Genomic DNA, 14,875 nt, shown 5'->3' on the forward strand with positions numbered 1-14,875 from the left:
GAGGGCATGGAGTTAAGGACTGAAGTGCGTGCTTGGTGTTCTTGAACCCCCGAGTTCAAGGTCTGGCCATGAAACTTGGAGCTGGAATCCTGGGCTCGTGCTCTCTGGCTGTTGGACCTGGACCAGCTTTCTTTAACCTCTCTGTACCTCAGTTTCCTCATCTGTGCAAAAAAGGTAACAGTAATGCCTGTCTCCCAGGGCTGCTGTAATGACATGACATGGTAAGGCACGTGCGGTGCCGAGACAGCAACTGGCAGATGCCGCGGCCGTTATCTCTATGCTTTAGGGCCATACTTCTTTGGATCTGTGGGTTTTGGTGTTGGTCAAAAATGAATAATAACTTTACAACCATAAAACTTAGTTTATCCTGCTAACTTCTACCTAATCTTATGTCTGTTTGGGTTGATTAGCTTCCCCAACGATCCTTTCAATTTTCAACAAATACTTATGCAGTGTCTGTGTACCAGGCATGGCTCAAGATGTTGCGGATACAGCAATGGTGGAAGCTGCCATACGTCCCTGATTTCAGGGAACTTAGCTTTCAGAGTAAATAAACCCAACCGAGCTCAACTGGACCCCAAACCAAACCCTACACCATCCTAAAACCTGTAGCCAGGGCTCCAAGTCCTGGGCTGTGACAAGTGCCTTCTGGAACCCAGGGAAGACTCCTCTCTCTAGGGTCTGGGCTCCAAAGGAGCGACAGCTTCCAAGTTGCTATGGAAACAGCGTTGAAGAGATGGACTCGTTCTGAACGAATCAGACGAACCAGTTAAGTGGAGGATTCTGGGCATCCTTTCTTGCCTGCCCTGGGTGTAACTTCTAAAGGAGGATGGTTCCGGGCACAGGGATTCTTCTCCCAGAAAGTTCTGGAAGGCTGGGAGGTCCAATCCTGGCATGGGATGATTCTCTTTCCCATGAGTGATCCTCCAGATCCCTGAAGGGATGGTCTCTAAGAGCGCTTGACACATCCTGGCAGTACCTTCTGCATTCAGAGGGCTTCCTTGCAAAAGGTCAGCGCTGGAGGGTGGCTGAGGCTATATCTGCAGAAGGCAGAGCTCCCCAGGCACAGCACCCAGCAAGCCCCTCCTGCTGGCTGCCTCCTGTTCTCTCCATAGACAAGACCATGGCCTGGAGCCTTATATTACAGCCCAGGCTGGGAGGTCGTCCTTTACCTTCCCTAGAATCAACTCGCATCACCATCTACAGGGGAAAGATACCAAAACCTACCTGAAAGGCCCCCAGCCCTCCAAGGGTGGACCCTGTGAGTCCCTGGTAAGGGTGTGGCTGCAAAGAGTTAAAAACACTTCAAGACGTCACAGCCCCAAAGCACGCCGGTTCATAGCAACTTTGTCCCCCCATGCTGAATGCCCACAGAAACCAGGCTAAGTCGGGGTCTCTTTCTCTGCCAGCTTTGAGCTGGGGAGTTAGGTCCAGCGCCCCCTCCCCCAGCGCCCCCCAGCTCTGCTGAGCCCACCAGGAACCCTGGAGCTGTACAAAGCAGAAGCAAGCCCACCCAGGCTTCCTGGCTCCTCCCGCCCTGCCAACAGTCCTGCTCCCTGCTGGCACCTCTTCCTTCTCTTTCTCTCCCAGGACTCAGCAGAAAGGTCCAGAGCGTGGGATGCGGTGGCCTCTCACGACCCTGTCCTCGGCAACCACCAGGCTTGGCTGAGGCTGAGAGGGCTGTGGGGGGTGGGGGGGGAGGGGGCACCGCAGCCCCACATCATTGGAATGCACACAACCCCCTCCCCAGTGGCCGAGGGCAGTGTCCCCGAGGGACCCTCCGACGCATCACCGACCTTAGTGGAAGAGCTGCCACTATCGGGCGGCCATCTGTGCCAGCCCTGCCCTAAGCATCTCTGTATGTAATCACTGCAAATTCTCACCCCAGCCGTGGGCGAGTCTGTCACCATCCCAGTCTGGTCTGCAGATGGAGAAACTGGGCTCGCAGAGGTCACACGGGTGGCACACCCGGCACTCCCTGCTCAGAAGCTGTGGAGATGGGATTCCAACTCCGGTCCACAAGCCCCAAAGCCTCTTAAAGTCTGGCTGGGCTACACAGCTTCCCACGCCCACAGGTTTCCAACTCAGGTCCATACCTCCAAAGCCCCCAGCCCCTGGCTGCCCCTGCTCGGGCTCCAGGTCCGCCCACTTCCACTCCTTCCACTACCCCGTGGTGAAGGGGAGCAGTTCTCCAGCCTCGGGGCTGCTGTGGGTCTGCCCTCCCCTGGGACCTCCCTCTCCCTTGCCTTTCCGCTGGCGCTCTCCTTTGCAGGCCAGTGCTACTGACCCACGTGTGGGGTGGGCTGCGCCGCCTGGAGGACCACGCACTTGGGGGGCCCTCCCATCATGGGCGCAAACTCTGAGCAGGACCCGGGAGGCGGCGGTCATGCCACCTATGGCTTCCGGTGGTTCCTTGGCCCCCCTCAGTCTTTCCGGCCCCGTTAGCAAAAGGAGGGTGGGAGGAGCGTGGCCGCGCCAGCTGCCCTCGCCTGTGCTCCGACAGCTGTGTCCTGTCTCGGGGCGTCGCCCACCCACTCACCTGAGAGTCGGAGACTTCCGAGGGCTTCTCTGTGAGGCTGCTGCTCTCCGCGGGGATGAGGTCGTTGTATTTGGTGACGTCCTCGTCTGAGTAGTGGAGGCTGCCAGGGCTGGGCCGAGGGGGGGACCTGGGGAGTGAAGGGTGTGGTCAGGCCAGGAGCACCACGGGGGGGGTGTGGGGGGGTGGGTCTGGAGGCCCCTCACCCGCCACGCTCCGTCTCCCTCCCCAGCCCTGGAGAGAGGGGCCTCGGCATGGGGTCCCCGCCTGTGTTTGTGGCAGGCTCTGGGGGCTGCAGGAACAGGGACCCCCCTCCCCAGCTGGCCAGGGAAGAGGGGAGGGCGGTAAATGCTACAAAGCAGATTCGTGGGCCCTACTAGCCGTCCTGAGTGAGCCTCTCCGGTGAGGCCTGGATACCTGCGCTGCTGACCAGCTCCCCAGGTGATCCTTAAAGCCCACAGGCAGCTTTAGAAAGGGTGGGGAGAGAAAGGAGAACTATGCCACCCTCCCTCGCTCCTAATCTGCTCCTCTAGAAGAGTGCCCCGGGGCTAAGTCGCACCCTACAATCAGACAAATCAGACCTAGAAAAAAGTGGTGCATTTCCCAGCAAGTTCAGGTTCAAGGCCTGGCTCTGAGTCATCTGAGCAAACACACCCAGGCCAGGGAGCCTCAGGGCCAATGGAGCGAGCGCCAGCGGGAGGGTGGGGGGCAGCGTGGGCTGGGCAGGTGGCCGGGCCCTCCAGCACGCTGAGCTGCTGGTGTTGGGGGGCGGGTGCTGCCTGGGCCTGACACCTCGAGGACCAGCCCAGCAGGAGGGTGAGCGTTTGGACCCAGGCTGCCCCGTGGAGGGGCGGCCAGTGGTTTGCTGCAGACAATCCTGGGTCCGGGGAATATGTCCCGAGCAGCCTGCCTGTCACCTCCCACCCACTCGCAACACATCTGCTGGGATTCCACTCCCATCGACAAAGCCACGTCCTCACTACCCAAAAGTAGACAAGACGACTGTCGGCAGTGGCAGGGGCTTCATGTCGACACGAGGGGCAGACACAGAACATTGAGAGGAAGGAGAAACGGACTGTCAAGTTCACGCTCCCGGCCGCGCTGGGGGGCCGGCGGTGTCCGCGTGGCTTGGCTCCGGCCCCCCACGCTGGGGGCTCATCTCTGTGTGAATGGGATTTCTGTGTACACCCAGCAGAGCAGGGGACCCGCAGGGGCCTCAGTGTGTACACTGTGAGTGTGAGGGGCAGGGAGGTCAGGGGGCTGGGGAGGGCACTGTGAAACGGGCCCTTGTTCCGTGCGGCCAGGCCGTGGAGCCAGCCCGGTGGCTGCTGTGGCCATCCGGAGCCCTGCTGGGCCCACACCGCGGCCTCACACAGCCTTTCTTTGGAAGCCTGGACTTGGCGGGGGATGAGAGCTCGGCCCTGCGGGGCCCCTCCGCCCTGGTGAACACACGCACGGCTTCTTCTCTAAGCCAGGGACAGACGTGCTTTGTGGTCGCCGGGCTCCCCCTGCCTCCCCTGGATGTGCCGGGAATGTTAACAGGGCTGAGGCTGGGGTGGGAGCCTCTCGGGCTGGCTGCACCCCCCCAATCTCTCCCAAGCTCCCGGGAGCATAGAACTGCCAGGTCCCCACAGGGGAGGGTCGGGTGGGCCCCAGCAGTGGCCCAGATGGCCCCAGCAGCGGCCCCTGCTCCTGAGGAGTGGAGCCTGGAGAGCCTGGGAGTGGAGAAAACAGAAGAAGGCGTGTGCTGCCAGCTGTGCCCTTTCCTGTCCTGGGGAGGGAATTTCCACACTTCAGAGTACCTTTCCCTTCCTGGGTGAGGAGGTGGACAGCTAATAATGGGGAGTCCCTGACAGCTTGCCCTCAGGTATGCCTGCCCGGTCTACCTGGGCTGGAGCCCTCCTATCTTTGGGACAGGTGACAAGCACGGCCGCAGTCCAGTTACCAGGAGCCCCTGGCTCCAAACATCAGTAGTTGGTTTGCAAGTCGTTTGCATTCTGCCATCACTGGCAGGAAGCCTTTGGAAGTACCTCCTGGTGTCTTTCTCCCTTGGGTGCCCCCTCCCCTGGGCTGTGGCCGGGGCTGGTGGGACAGTCCTAGTCCCTGGGTTGCCCTACCTGGGCCCGGCCGTGTCTTCCTGCTGACAGGTGCCAGCCCCCCACCGTTTCCTGGGACAGGGTGAGGCCCAGGGCACCCTGCCCACGCTGGGGCCTTCCTGGCCTCCTCCACTCCTGACCACTGCTCCGGTCCCCAGGCAGGGGTCCTTCTACCTGGTGTACAGGCCGTTCTTCCGGCAGAAGGAGTTCTTGACCGAGAGCCGCCGGTTGTTGAGCTCCAGGGCGGGGAAACTGCTCTCATCCAGGCTCATCATCTCCCCGTGGCCCAGGGCACCCGCCTTGGCATTGTTCCCTGGGGGAGAGAGATTGACACCGGGTCCCTCCACCCCACCCCCTTAGACTATGTGGCCTCCTGTCCCCCAGCCCGACAGGCCCCGCCTAGCTGGGCTGCCCTCTCCGTCTCTTGTTAGAATTGGCCCCCAAACGGGAGACCGAGTGTGTAGGAACCCTAGGCTGCTCCCACCTATCAGAGCAGGTAGTCTCCTAGCAGAGGCCTCCCCATCCTCTCCCCAGCAGCTTTGCCATAGGCGCTCACCTGCATCTGTCTTCTTGGCATACTTCTTGCTCTGGCCTCGGATGATGAGCACAAAAACCAGAAGCAGGATGAAGATGAGGCCGACGAGGGCAATGACCACCAAGAACCACCACTCCTCGTAGAAGGGGTTCGCTTTCTGGGCTGGAAGGGGGGTGGGGTGTCGGGTCCAGGGTGTTTAGCTCCCTTCCGCTCCAGCTGGGACCCCACCAACTGCTCATGCTGTCTATGGGTAGCTGGGCCTGTAGCCTCTGCACCAGTAGAGCCTAACACAAGCCTGGCAAGGCCAGTATCATCTCAAGTGCTAGGTCGGATCAGCTGGTAAAGGGCTGCCTGGGGTGCTGTGTGGAGAGGGACTCTGAGGTTGCTACTGGGATTGATTAGTGATGTCTGCCAGGAACACAGGAGGAGTTGTTTGCAACATGCTTGCAATTTTTCCTTTTTTTTTTTTCCCACTCACTGGCCTAGGGCTACCTTTATAGGCAGACCCAAATTTGCATGAGGAAGGTGCTGTCTGGCCTGCAGGGGAGCTAGGAAAGCTGCTTCCAAGGTTCCTTTTGGACCAAGTCTTTTTCTGGTGGCAGAAAAGTTGTGAGGATAGACAAGAGTGGCTCTTGGGAATGGCTCCCTCTGTGTGGGGCTCCCCTTCTTTCTAAGCCCCTACTTTCCAACATCATGCTTTCTGTCCCCAGGCAGCACTCATCCGCGTTGTTGCCTGACGGGTCTGGCTTGCCTAGTTCGGTCTTGGAGTGAATTGTTTATTTCCCATGATCTGGTTCTTTCAATCTGGGCAGAGGAGAAGGTGTGTGGGAGGAGGGTGGAGGCAGGGCTTGGGGAACTCGCCAGTAAGTAGAAACTTTGAGTTATGCTTCTGCCTTGGGGGATGGGGCTTTAGCATTGAAAATGGGTGATTTGATGTTGGGTCACAGGTTTAGATATTAGGGTCCCCTGTGATCTCCGGGACACATTGGAAGGGAGGAATGGGGGTGGGGGTGGCAGAAGAAGAGAGGCTCAGCCCTGGCCTGATTGACCTGCCTGTGTTGGCCACTGCACCACAGCCACTGCCCCTGCTTGTTTTGGGGAGGTTTCCATGGAAACACAGCTTATGGACTGGCACCCTCGAATCTCCTGGGGGATGAGATAATGGAAGCTGTCATCTCGGGCCCCCTGCCCAGGCCTTCTGGAGTCCTTGTCCAAATGGCTTGAGGCCCCCATCTTCCTACGGTTTTGGAAGCCAATTCGGGCGCTGGCCCAAGTCGGGGAATTTGGACAGCCATGCACTGTGGTCCCCTGGATCCTCTCCCCGTCCCCCACTCCCCAGGGCTGGCCACAGGCTGTTCCACGGGACGCCCCCACCCGCGCCCCGCAGGGCCGGTACCTGGCACGGACTGGGAAGGGCTGCTGGGGGTGCCAAAGCCGTAGTCGTTGACGGCGATGACGCGGAAGTCGTAGCTCACGCCTGGCTTTAGGATGTCCATGCTGAACGTGTAGGAGGTCACCTCCTTGGGGATGTCTTTGATGAGGATGTCCCACAGCCCCTCGTCTGCAAGAGCAGGAGAGGAGGCACCCATGAGGGCCGCCTCCACAGCCCCCCAGCCCGACCGGCGCTCCCGGAGGGCAGGGCCCGCCTGGTCTGTCCGTTTGGGACTAAATCTCCGGTGCATGGCCCGTGGTGGGTCTTCCATAAATGTCTCTTGAAAGTCTTTTGGAGAGTCTGACCCTTTTGTTCTTTTTATTAAAACATTTGCAAAACATTAAAAATATATATATTTATATAATACGGAAAATAACCATAGCAACCGACTGATATCACAACCCAAAGACACAGACTCAACGCTCTAGTGTTGGTGCAGCCAGAACTCCTGTGAGACCCCAGGACCCTTGTCCTGGTCTAAACTGAGTAATCCCCTCCCCTTCAAGCGTGGGAGGCACCCAGGAATAGGATGGGAGAGCACTCCTGTGACTGTTAGGTGATTTGGCAAAGGAAGGTCACCCGGGTGGGCCTGCTCTAGTCACACGTGTCCCTTGAAAGCAGAGCGCTTTCTCCAGCTGCTGGCAGCAAGAGAAGAAATTAGAAATCTCCAAGCAGGAGAAGAGGGGGCTGCACACCGAGGCAGTGTGGGTGGCCCCAGCCTCATCTGTGGGCTCGGAAGAGGATCCTGAGCCGAGAGGAGAAGCGCAGGCCGGCTGTCACCTTGATTACAGCCCGATGGGACATGAGCAGAGAACCCAAGGGCATCGCGTGGGATGTTGGGGCTAAAAAAGCTGCTAGGTTGGTGGTCACTTGTTACGCAGCAAAAGAAGACTGATACAGGGCTTTACTTTTCACTCCTGTATCGTATTTTAAATAGCTGACGTCCTTGATAGTACAGCTTTGAACCCTGCTTTCTTTGCTATCACGCGCTGCTTTATCATATCCTGTTTTCCATGTCCTTAGAAATCTTTAGTAAACATGACTTTAAGGGGCTGCCTAAGATTTTCTCATTGGATAGACTCTCAATTACTTAACCAGGCCCCTATTTTTCTGACGTCCTTTCCTACTCAAAGCACATACAGTGGTGGCATCAGATTTTTTTTTAACAGCAGCAGGAGGGCTACACGAGAAGGTTAGATGGAGGTGCTGGATTTGAAGGGGCCCATCCCCAGCTACCTCCTTTTTCAGCAGCAGAGGTCAGACGAGAAAGAGGGACCATAAAAGCCTGGAGAGTTCCACAGCTCCAGCCTGAGGGATGCCCGGTCTGTTCTCCGCTTTTGGTTGCCCCCAACCATCCATCCTTGGCCTGAGCTTCCTTTCGCCCTCTCTGCTTTGTCTATGGCATGCGTGGTCTTGCCCTGTGGGGCATAATTCACTCTCTCCTCATTCAAAAGGAGCAACAGGGTGCTGCCCAGGCAAGAGAAGAGGCCAGTGTGCGCCTGGCCCGATGGCCACCCATCACAGGGACGGAGATGCTGGGCAGGTGCTCCAGGGTCGATGGGTGTGAGGTGGCCAGCCTGGGCCTGGAGAGAGAAGCTTCCTGCTTGTGCAAGTGGAAGGCTGGTTTGGGACCCCAAGTTTCAAGCCACCTTAGACCCCTATCCACATGGGTCATGAGTCCAGAGGTCTTAAAGGGACTTATAGGCGCCAAGCTCACGTGTCCTCACTTCCAGGGCTTAGTCTTGTGGCCCCAGCTTGGCTGGCTCTGGGAAGGTCACCCAGGTGGCCAGTGGATCCTCCAGGCTGCTGCTGCCAGGGACCAAAAACCACCGGACTAACTGCCCCCAGCACACACCCCCAAGCGTCTCCTGCTGCACCCCCTGGGGCAGCCTCTTCCCTTCCATCATTCCTAGGAAGAACTTCTGGGCCCAGGGCTGGCTTTCTTTGCCCAGCTTGGCCAGTGGAGTTCACTGGTTTTTCTCACTGCGCTTTTTCAGATCCACCATGTGAGTGAAGCACTCAGGCCAAGGAACCACGGCCAGCCGAATCATCACTCCTGCATTTTGGGCCAAGGCCAAGGACCTGCCAAGGACATTCCTCCAAATGGGAAAAGGCCAGGAGCCCTGTGTTTGGGCTCAGAGCCATCCGTTTGGGGGGCTGCAGGTTGGGGCCTCTGCCTCCTATTTTTTGTCTCATTTGCTTTTAAGCGTTGGCCTTGCCCAAGGCGCATCTTCCTGCCGAGTGTCTCTCTCCTGCTGGCCTGTGAAATCCTTGAAGGGCAGGGATCATGCTTAATTTATCCTGTAGTTCTAGCACCTTGCACAGCTTCCTGTAAGTATCTGTTGAATAAGTGAACAGAAAACTCTCCTGGCATTTTCACAATACTATGTGCTCCAATTTCCGCACCGTATGCCTGGAAATACGAGTTTCGGGGTGTAAATCTATTTTTGTCATGTGACTTTAGTTTTCTCATTCATCTGCTAATAGCAGTCATAGCAGGATAAGGATAACGAGAACACAACAGCTGGCCCTTATTCCTCATCATACATGTGGTCCTAAGTGCTTTACAGTCTCGCAGTGGTGTGAGGGACAGCCCACTGTCCCTCTTTTACAGACGAGGAAACCAGGACTCAGAAAGAGCTCGACTCATTTTTCCCGGGTCGCGTCGCTCCAAGTGGCAGGGCAGGACCGACTCTCCCGCCTGGCGCAGAACCCCTCCTGGTGCCCAGGATGGTGCCAGGCACAATGAGTGGCGCATCAGCGCTGGCTGGGCTTGTCGGGGACCCTGTGGCTGCCTTCCGGAAGCCCAGGCCTCCAGCCTGCTGTTTGACCAGCCCTGATCCACCCCGCACGTACGCAAAGCATGGGGCTGGGACGGAGGGACCAGGCCAGAAGGTTCAGGAATGTCACGCTGCAGCTTTGGCCTCAGCCCCAGGAACCGGCTGATGCTCGCCATCCAGTGTGAACCCCTCCCGGGCCAGCTGTGCCTGGCTGCTCTCCAGCTCTTAGAGAGAGGTGGCGTGTACGCCGCACAGCACAATACGACAGGGCCGATTTCGTCCTGGAGACGAGGAGGGGGCACAGCCAGGGGACACAGAGTTAACACAGGCAGGGGGCACGGAGGCAGAGGAGCTGCCCTCCCATTTCAGACAGTCTGCTCAGGCCCGGGCGTTCCCCTTGCTCACGGACCCCTCCTCACTGCCTCTCTTCCCCTGTGCCCTCTCCTGCATCCCCGTCCTCTGTCCCCTGTTGCCAGCTCTCTGGTGCTGCTCTGAGTCCTGCCCCTTCAGGGACACTGGCTTGGTCCCATGCCTCCTCTGCGGATCAAGCCACGGCCCCGGGGCCTGGAACGCCTGAAGTTCCACGACGGCGCCGCCCAGGGAACGCTGCAGGGGCAACAGGGCCCAGTCCTGGAGCCAACATTCCACAGCCTGCCGCCGGGGGCGCTGGCTTCGGTGGAATAAGCAGGCACAGGCCCCGGCTGGGGGAAGCGCGCAGCGGCCTCCTGGCCAACGCGGCGGCCATCTGCAGCGGGGAGAGCGCCACGTGCCCCGTACGTCCTCCCGGCTCCGTGCCGGATCTGCACAGCTAGATTTATTAGCTTTCTGCGACTGCAGTTATTAGCACAAGATTAAGGCAATGACTGGGTGTTGGCGGCTCCTTGGAATTACTAGAATTATTAACTATTGCTTTTGGGATTATTAGTTCGCAGTAACCCCAAAGTATTAACAATTTGTCACCGAGATGTTTCAGTAGTGTTAGCTACTGATACGCTTGACTACGTCCCATTATGATGATTATTCGCTGTGCGTGCTGGGGCAACAGACTTTCTTCTTTCTCAACTTCAATCACTTAGCCGCGGATGCCGTGGAATTCAGAGAATAAGCCTCCAGCGCTCCCCTGACTCTGGCACCTCTGATTAACCTGGAAACCTAGCAACGAGGGAGCTGGCAGCGGGCTCCCTGGGTAAGCGGAGCCGGGAGAAGCAGGTGTCAGAGCCGATTGTGAAACAGGAGCTCGCGAGCTGCCCCCTGGAGTGACAGATCAACCGCCCATCTCCTGATGGCTTTGGAGGTTCTTGTGATTCGATTTCAAGCGTGGCAGGAGAGGCTGGATGATGGCAGGAACTGCCCTGCCGGCCAGGATGGGCAGGGGCCGGGCCTCAAGCGTCTCCAGGAGACGGCCGTCCCCCGGGAGGGCCCTGGGCCACTGGAGCACGCCGCTGTTGAACTGACCCCCGCCCCGCGCTTTCCTCCTCTGGTTTTTCAGATGACCCGCATCTGCATCCCGAGTGGGTCCTCGCCTGGCCCTGACAGCCGTGCCCCGAAGGTCCCTGGGAGTTCCCTACCCCAGAATCCAGCTCGGAGCAGTCCCGCCCCCCCAAGTTTCCCACCAGCTACCACGGCCGCCCCCTGAGTTGGCTTGAGTGGCACGAGCCCCTTCTTGGGGGGAGCCAGACCCCAGTGCCCACGTGGAGGGAGGAGGGCTGACGTGAGACCCGGGGCCCCTGGGGGCCAGGTGAGGGCATACCTGAAGGCCTGGCCTCGATGACGTAGCGGGTGACCGGCCCCCTGCCAGGGTCTCCGCTGGACCAGTGGATGGCGATGGCGGAGCTGTACCGCACGATGATGGGCACTCCCGGGGGGCCAGGGGCACCTGGTAAACGGTACATGTAGGCGAGGGGTGCGGGGCACCCAAAAGGGGCACCTGCCCACCCCTGGGCTCCAAGATGAGGGTGTGGCCCCCAAAGCAGCTCTGGAGCAGCCCTGGCACGAGAGCTCGGGGAACCTGGAAAGCACTGAGGCCCCAGGTGCATCCTCTGGCCTGTCCACCCTCTGGGTGCCCCCAGACCCCACCGTGTCCAAATGCTGGTGCAGGAGAGGGGCCCCGGGGGATGCCAGCAAGATCTCGGGAGCAGGGGCAGGAGACCCCAGCACTTAGGAGACTGGGGGTGTGATCAACTCACACAGCCCTCCCAAGTCTCAGTTTCCCCATCTGTCAGGGCTTTTTGGGACCTAAGGCTTAAAGGGGTGCAGTCACCGGGGTGGGTGTGACCACGACAGAGAGAGCCCGTAGAGAGGAGGGCGGTTGGTTTGAGGGGCTGCCAGGCCCCCCATGTGCTGCCCCCTGGCCTGACTTGGAGATGGCCTCCACCTCCAGCCTGAGCCCTGCTGCCCTGACAGGTAGGGGTGGGAGGGGAGAGGCAGCTCAGGTCCCAGGAAGCCTGGGGGTCTCCTCTGCTACGGGGAAGGGGGGGGAGCCTCGGCATGGAGCCGGTCGAGGTGGGCCGGCTCCCCGGCTGAGGAGCTGGGGGGCGGGGGGCTGGCTGAGTGCGAGGGGGGTCCCCTGCATGCTGGGAGGTGCGCTGAGTCCAGGGGTCCCCTTCATGCTGGGAGGTACGCTGAGTCCAGCATCCGACTTAAGATCCCCTGGGGGCCAGGAGAGTCGCAGCCTGGACAGGCGCCCCCCCCCTCCCCCCCCCTCCCGTGTCCTGCTGACCCTGTGACCTCCAAGGGCCTGTTCCTTCCTTCCTCAATGTGCATCCTGCTGGCTGCAGTGCAGCCAAGGCCAAGGCAACGGAGGGCCAGGTGGGGGGGTGGTGCTGGGCCCCGGGAGGTGCGTGAGTGCCGGGCCCCAGGGCCATGCTTGGGCTCAGGGAGGAGGTGCCTTCTCCTCCTGGCTCAGAAACTTCCAGCAGGTCCAGCGGCTGCCTGGCCTGAAGGCAAAAGGCCGGCCTGGCTGGCTGGGGCCCTGCAGACCCGGCCTCGCCCACAGGCCCTGGGCGGGGCTCCTCCCTTCCCCAGAGCCCTGTTCCTGGTTTCCTCGACTCCCCGAGCTTCCTGCCCCCCACCCCAGGGCACCTTCAGATTTGGACAGAATGGCCCCCGGATGGCCCCCTCCTGGCCCCTCGCTGTCTGCCAGCTCTTCCTGCTTTTGTCCTCCAGGGAGGCTGCTCAGGTGAGAGGCAGCGGTCAGGGGAGGGAGGCCACGGGCGGGAGAGGGCAGCTCCTGGCCCACAGGCTTGGCTCCAAGGAGCCTGTGGGGGTGTGTGGGGGGGTGGGAGGCAGAAAACAGAGAGTGAGCCAGAGAGCGAGCTGAGGACCTGAGGACCGGCCTGCCAGAACCAGCCACTGGGAGGAGGAGCCTGGGCAGGTGAAGGCAAGGCCCCATTCCCTAGAGAGGGCAGGTGGCGGCTCAGCCCAGGGCGGGGGAGGGGGAGGGGAGTTTAGGGAAGTTAGGGAGGGCCACCTGCTCAGGGAGGGCAGCAGGGAGGGAGGGAGCAAAGGGGCCTGCAGCCGGCCCTCTGGGGCCTGGCTCTGGGGTCAGAGGGGACATCCTGCCTGGGATGGGGACTCTCCCTGCAAAGTGCCCCAGCTCGAGCAAGGCCCCAGCGGTGGCCACCAAACCCACGCTGAGCGCACCCTCTGTTCCCCTGCCCGCCAGCGCCCGTCCCCTCCCCTCCCTCTTTTCTCCTCTCTCCCTTCCCCTCCCTCTTTCCCCTCCCCCTCTCCCCACTCCCCTCCCTGGGCTCCCCCTCCTCTGGGTTCTGCATTTGGGTAAATGGCCTCAGTGCTCAGCCTCGACCCTCTCCCCAGCCCTCGGGCCACAGTCCTGCCACCTCCTGCCACCTCCACTCGCTGCTGACCGCCTGCCCTGGTGCAGTGAACCGGGCCAGCCTCCATCACCTCTGCAGGGAGGGTGCAGCCTGGCGGGGCACCTCCTGCGTCCTGCCGGTCACCTCCCCACGCCTCTGCACCTGGGCTGCTGGTGTGCTCCCGTGGACCCCCGGGCCCGGGAGCCCCATGAGAGCCCGTCTCGCTCGTGCCCTCTGCGTCTCCAGGGCCGCTGGCAGCTATTTTATTTTATCATTACTATTTTTTAAAATTTATTTTTTGCACACAGCTCTCGACACCTGGGGCCCCTCCCACCTGGCCGGCTGCTTTGCGTGGGGAGCAGCAGCCTCCTCATGACCCCCCTTCTTTCCTACCTTCTCCGGGGCCCGTGGTGACGTTGGCCTCGATCTCGGGCCCGTAGGTGAAGGTCTTGGCTCTGATGCGGAACCTGTAGGTCATGCCTTCCGCCAGGTCTTTCACCTTCAGCCACAGGGGGCTGTTTCCCTTCACGTCCACGGTCACGATCTTGCTGACACCTGGGGGGGCACAGGAAGTGGGGTGGGCAGGGGCCTGAGTCCTGGACACTGACCAGGGGCCTTACCCCTGGACCTCAGGCGTGGGCTGCCCTGAGCCCTCAGGCTCTCTGGAGAAAAACAGGGTTCCATGCTTCAGTACGTTTGGGAAAACTCTATAATCACCGTCTCTCTTTTGAATAACCACAAGGGTCCTGCAGCTTCTAGGAGGAAAAAACAACCCACCATCTGCTTCCCTTAACCACTGCACCCCAATATATTTCACCCCCCCATTTTCCTGCCCCCATCAGAACCAGCATGGCTGGGCTCCTCCTGTAGGAAAAGCTTCTGTAAATGCATTGAGTCCAGAGTTGGGGGCACACATGTTCTACCAGCTCCAATGGCCCAGGACCAGCCCTGGCTCCACCTCTAGACTTCCCATCGTGCTCTTTCCCAGCAGAAACTCCCCCTGCCCTCCATTAAGCTGCACCCGCCTGGCTTTTTAGGCCACAAGCAAGGATGCTTCGGCAGCCCCAAATCCTGGCAACTAGAGGGCCAGCCTGGGATGGATTGCAGGGGCGGAGGGAGGCTGCCCTAATCAGAGCCCCCTGGCCACCCACCTTCCCCGGGTCTGGGCCTGGCTTCATTTCCTATCCCCACGGAGCACCCGGACGCTGGGAGACCCGCCTCGGCAGCCAGGTGGGCTGTGCTCAGACCCAGCACTGGCACCAGTGACTTCAGGCACGTCCTTAGCCTGGCTTCCGTTTTCTCTGCCCCAAGGTGGGGTATTGAGAGCATCTTAGACAGGGATGTTTTGAGGTTTAAATAAAAGGACTGGGAAGCGGACGTGGCCCAGTGGTTAGGGCGTCCGCCTACCACACGGGAGGTCCGTGGTTCAAACCCCGGGCCTCCTTGACCCGTGTGCAGCTGGCCCACGCGCAGTGCTGATGCGCGCAAGGAGTGCCCTGCCACGCAGGGGTGTCCCCCGCGTAGGGGAGCCCCACGCGCAAGGAGTGCGCCCCGTAAGGAGAGCCGCCCAGCGCAAAAGAAAGTGCAGCCTGCCCAGGAATGTCGCCACACACATGGAGAGCTGACACAGCAAGATGACGCAACAAAAAGAAACACAGATTCCTGTGCCGCTGATAAGGAT

The 14,875-nt window shown here is 60.2% G+C and overlaps 1 protein-coding gene across 3 annotated transcripts in view; it reads right to left on the bottom strand.

Annotated features, from left to right (window-relative positions):
- The window catches only part of SDK2 (sidekick cell adhesion molecule 2), a 257,675-nt gene that overhangs the window by 11,130 nt on the left and 231,670 nt on the right, over positions 1-14,875 (bottom strand). For 2 of the 3 annotated variants that reach the window (XM_058284650.2, XM_058284649.2), the window contains 6 exons: positions 13,588-13,749; positions 11,130-11,255; positions 6,564-6,728; positions 5,189-5,329; positions 4,807-4,945; positions 2,540-2,666 (listed from right to left, as the gene is read on the bottom strand). In XM_058284650.2, the coding sequence (XP_058140633.1) occupies positions 2,540-2,666; positions 4,807-4,945; positions 5,189-5,329; positions 6,564-6,728; positions 11,130-11,255; positions 13,588-13,749 (860 nt within the window). The remainder of the gene's footprint in view (positions 1-2,539; positions 2,667-4,806; positions 4,946-5,188; positions 5,330-6,563; positions 6,729-11,129; positions 11,256-13,587; positions 13,750-14,875) is intronic. The other variant, XM_058284651.2, reaches the window with a different exon arrangement.

The sequence above is a fragment of the Dasypus novemcinctus genome, chromosome 21 (genome assembly GCF_030445035.2).
Source record: "Dasypus novemcinctus isolate mDasNov1 chromosome 21, mDasNov1.1.hap2, whole genome shotgun sequence".
In the NCBI taxonomy this organism is placed as follows: Eukaryota; Metazoa; Chordata; class Mammalia; order Cingulata; family Dasypodidae; genus Dasypus; species Dasypus novemcinctus.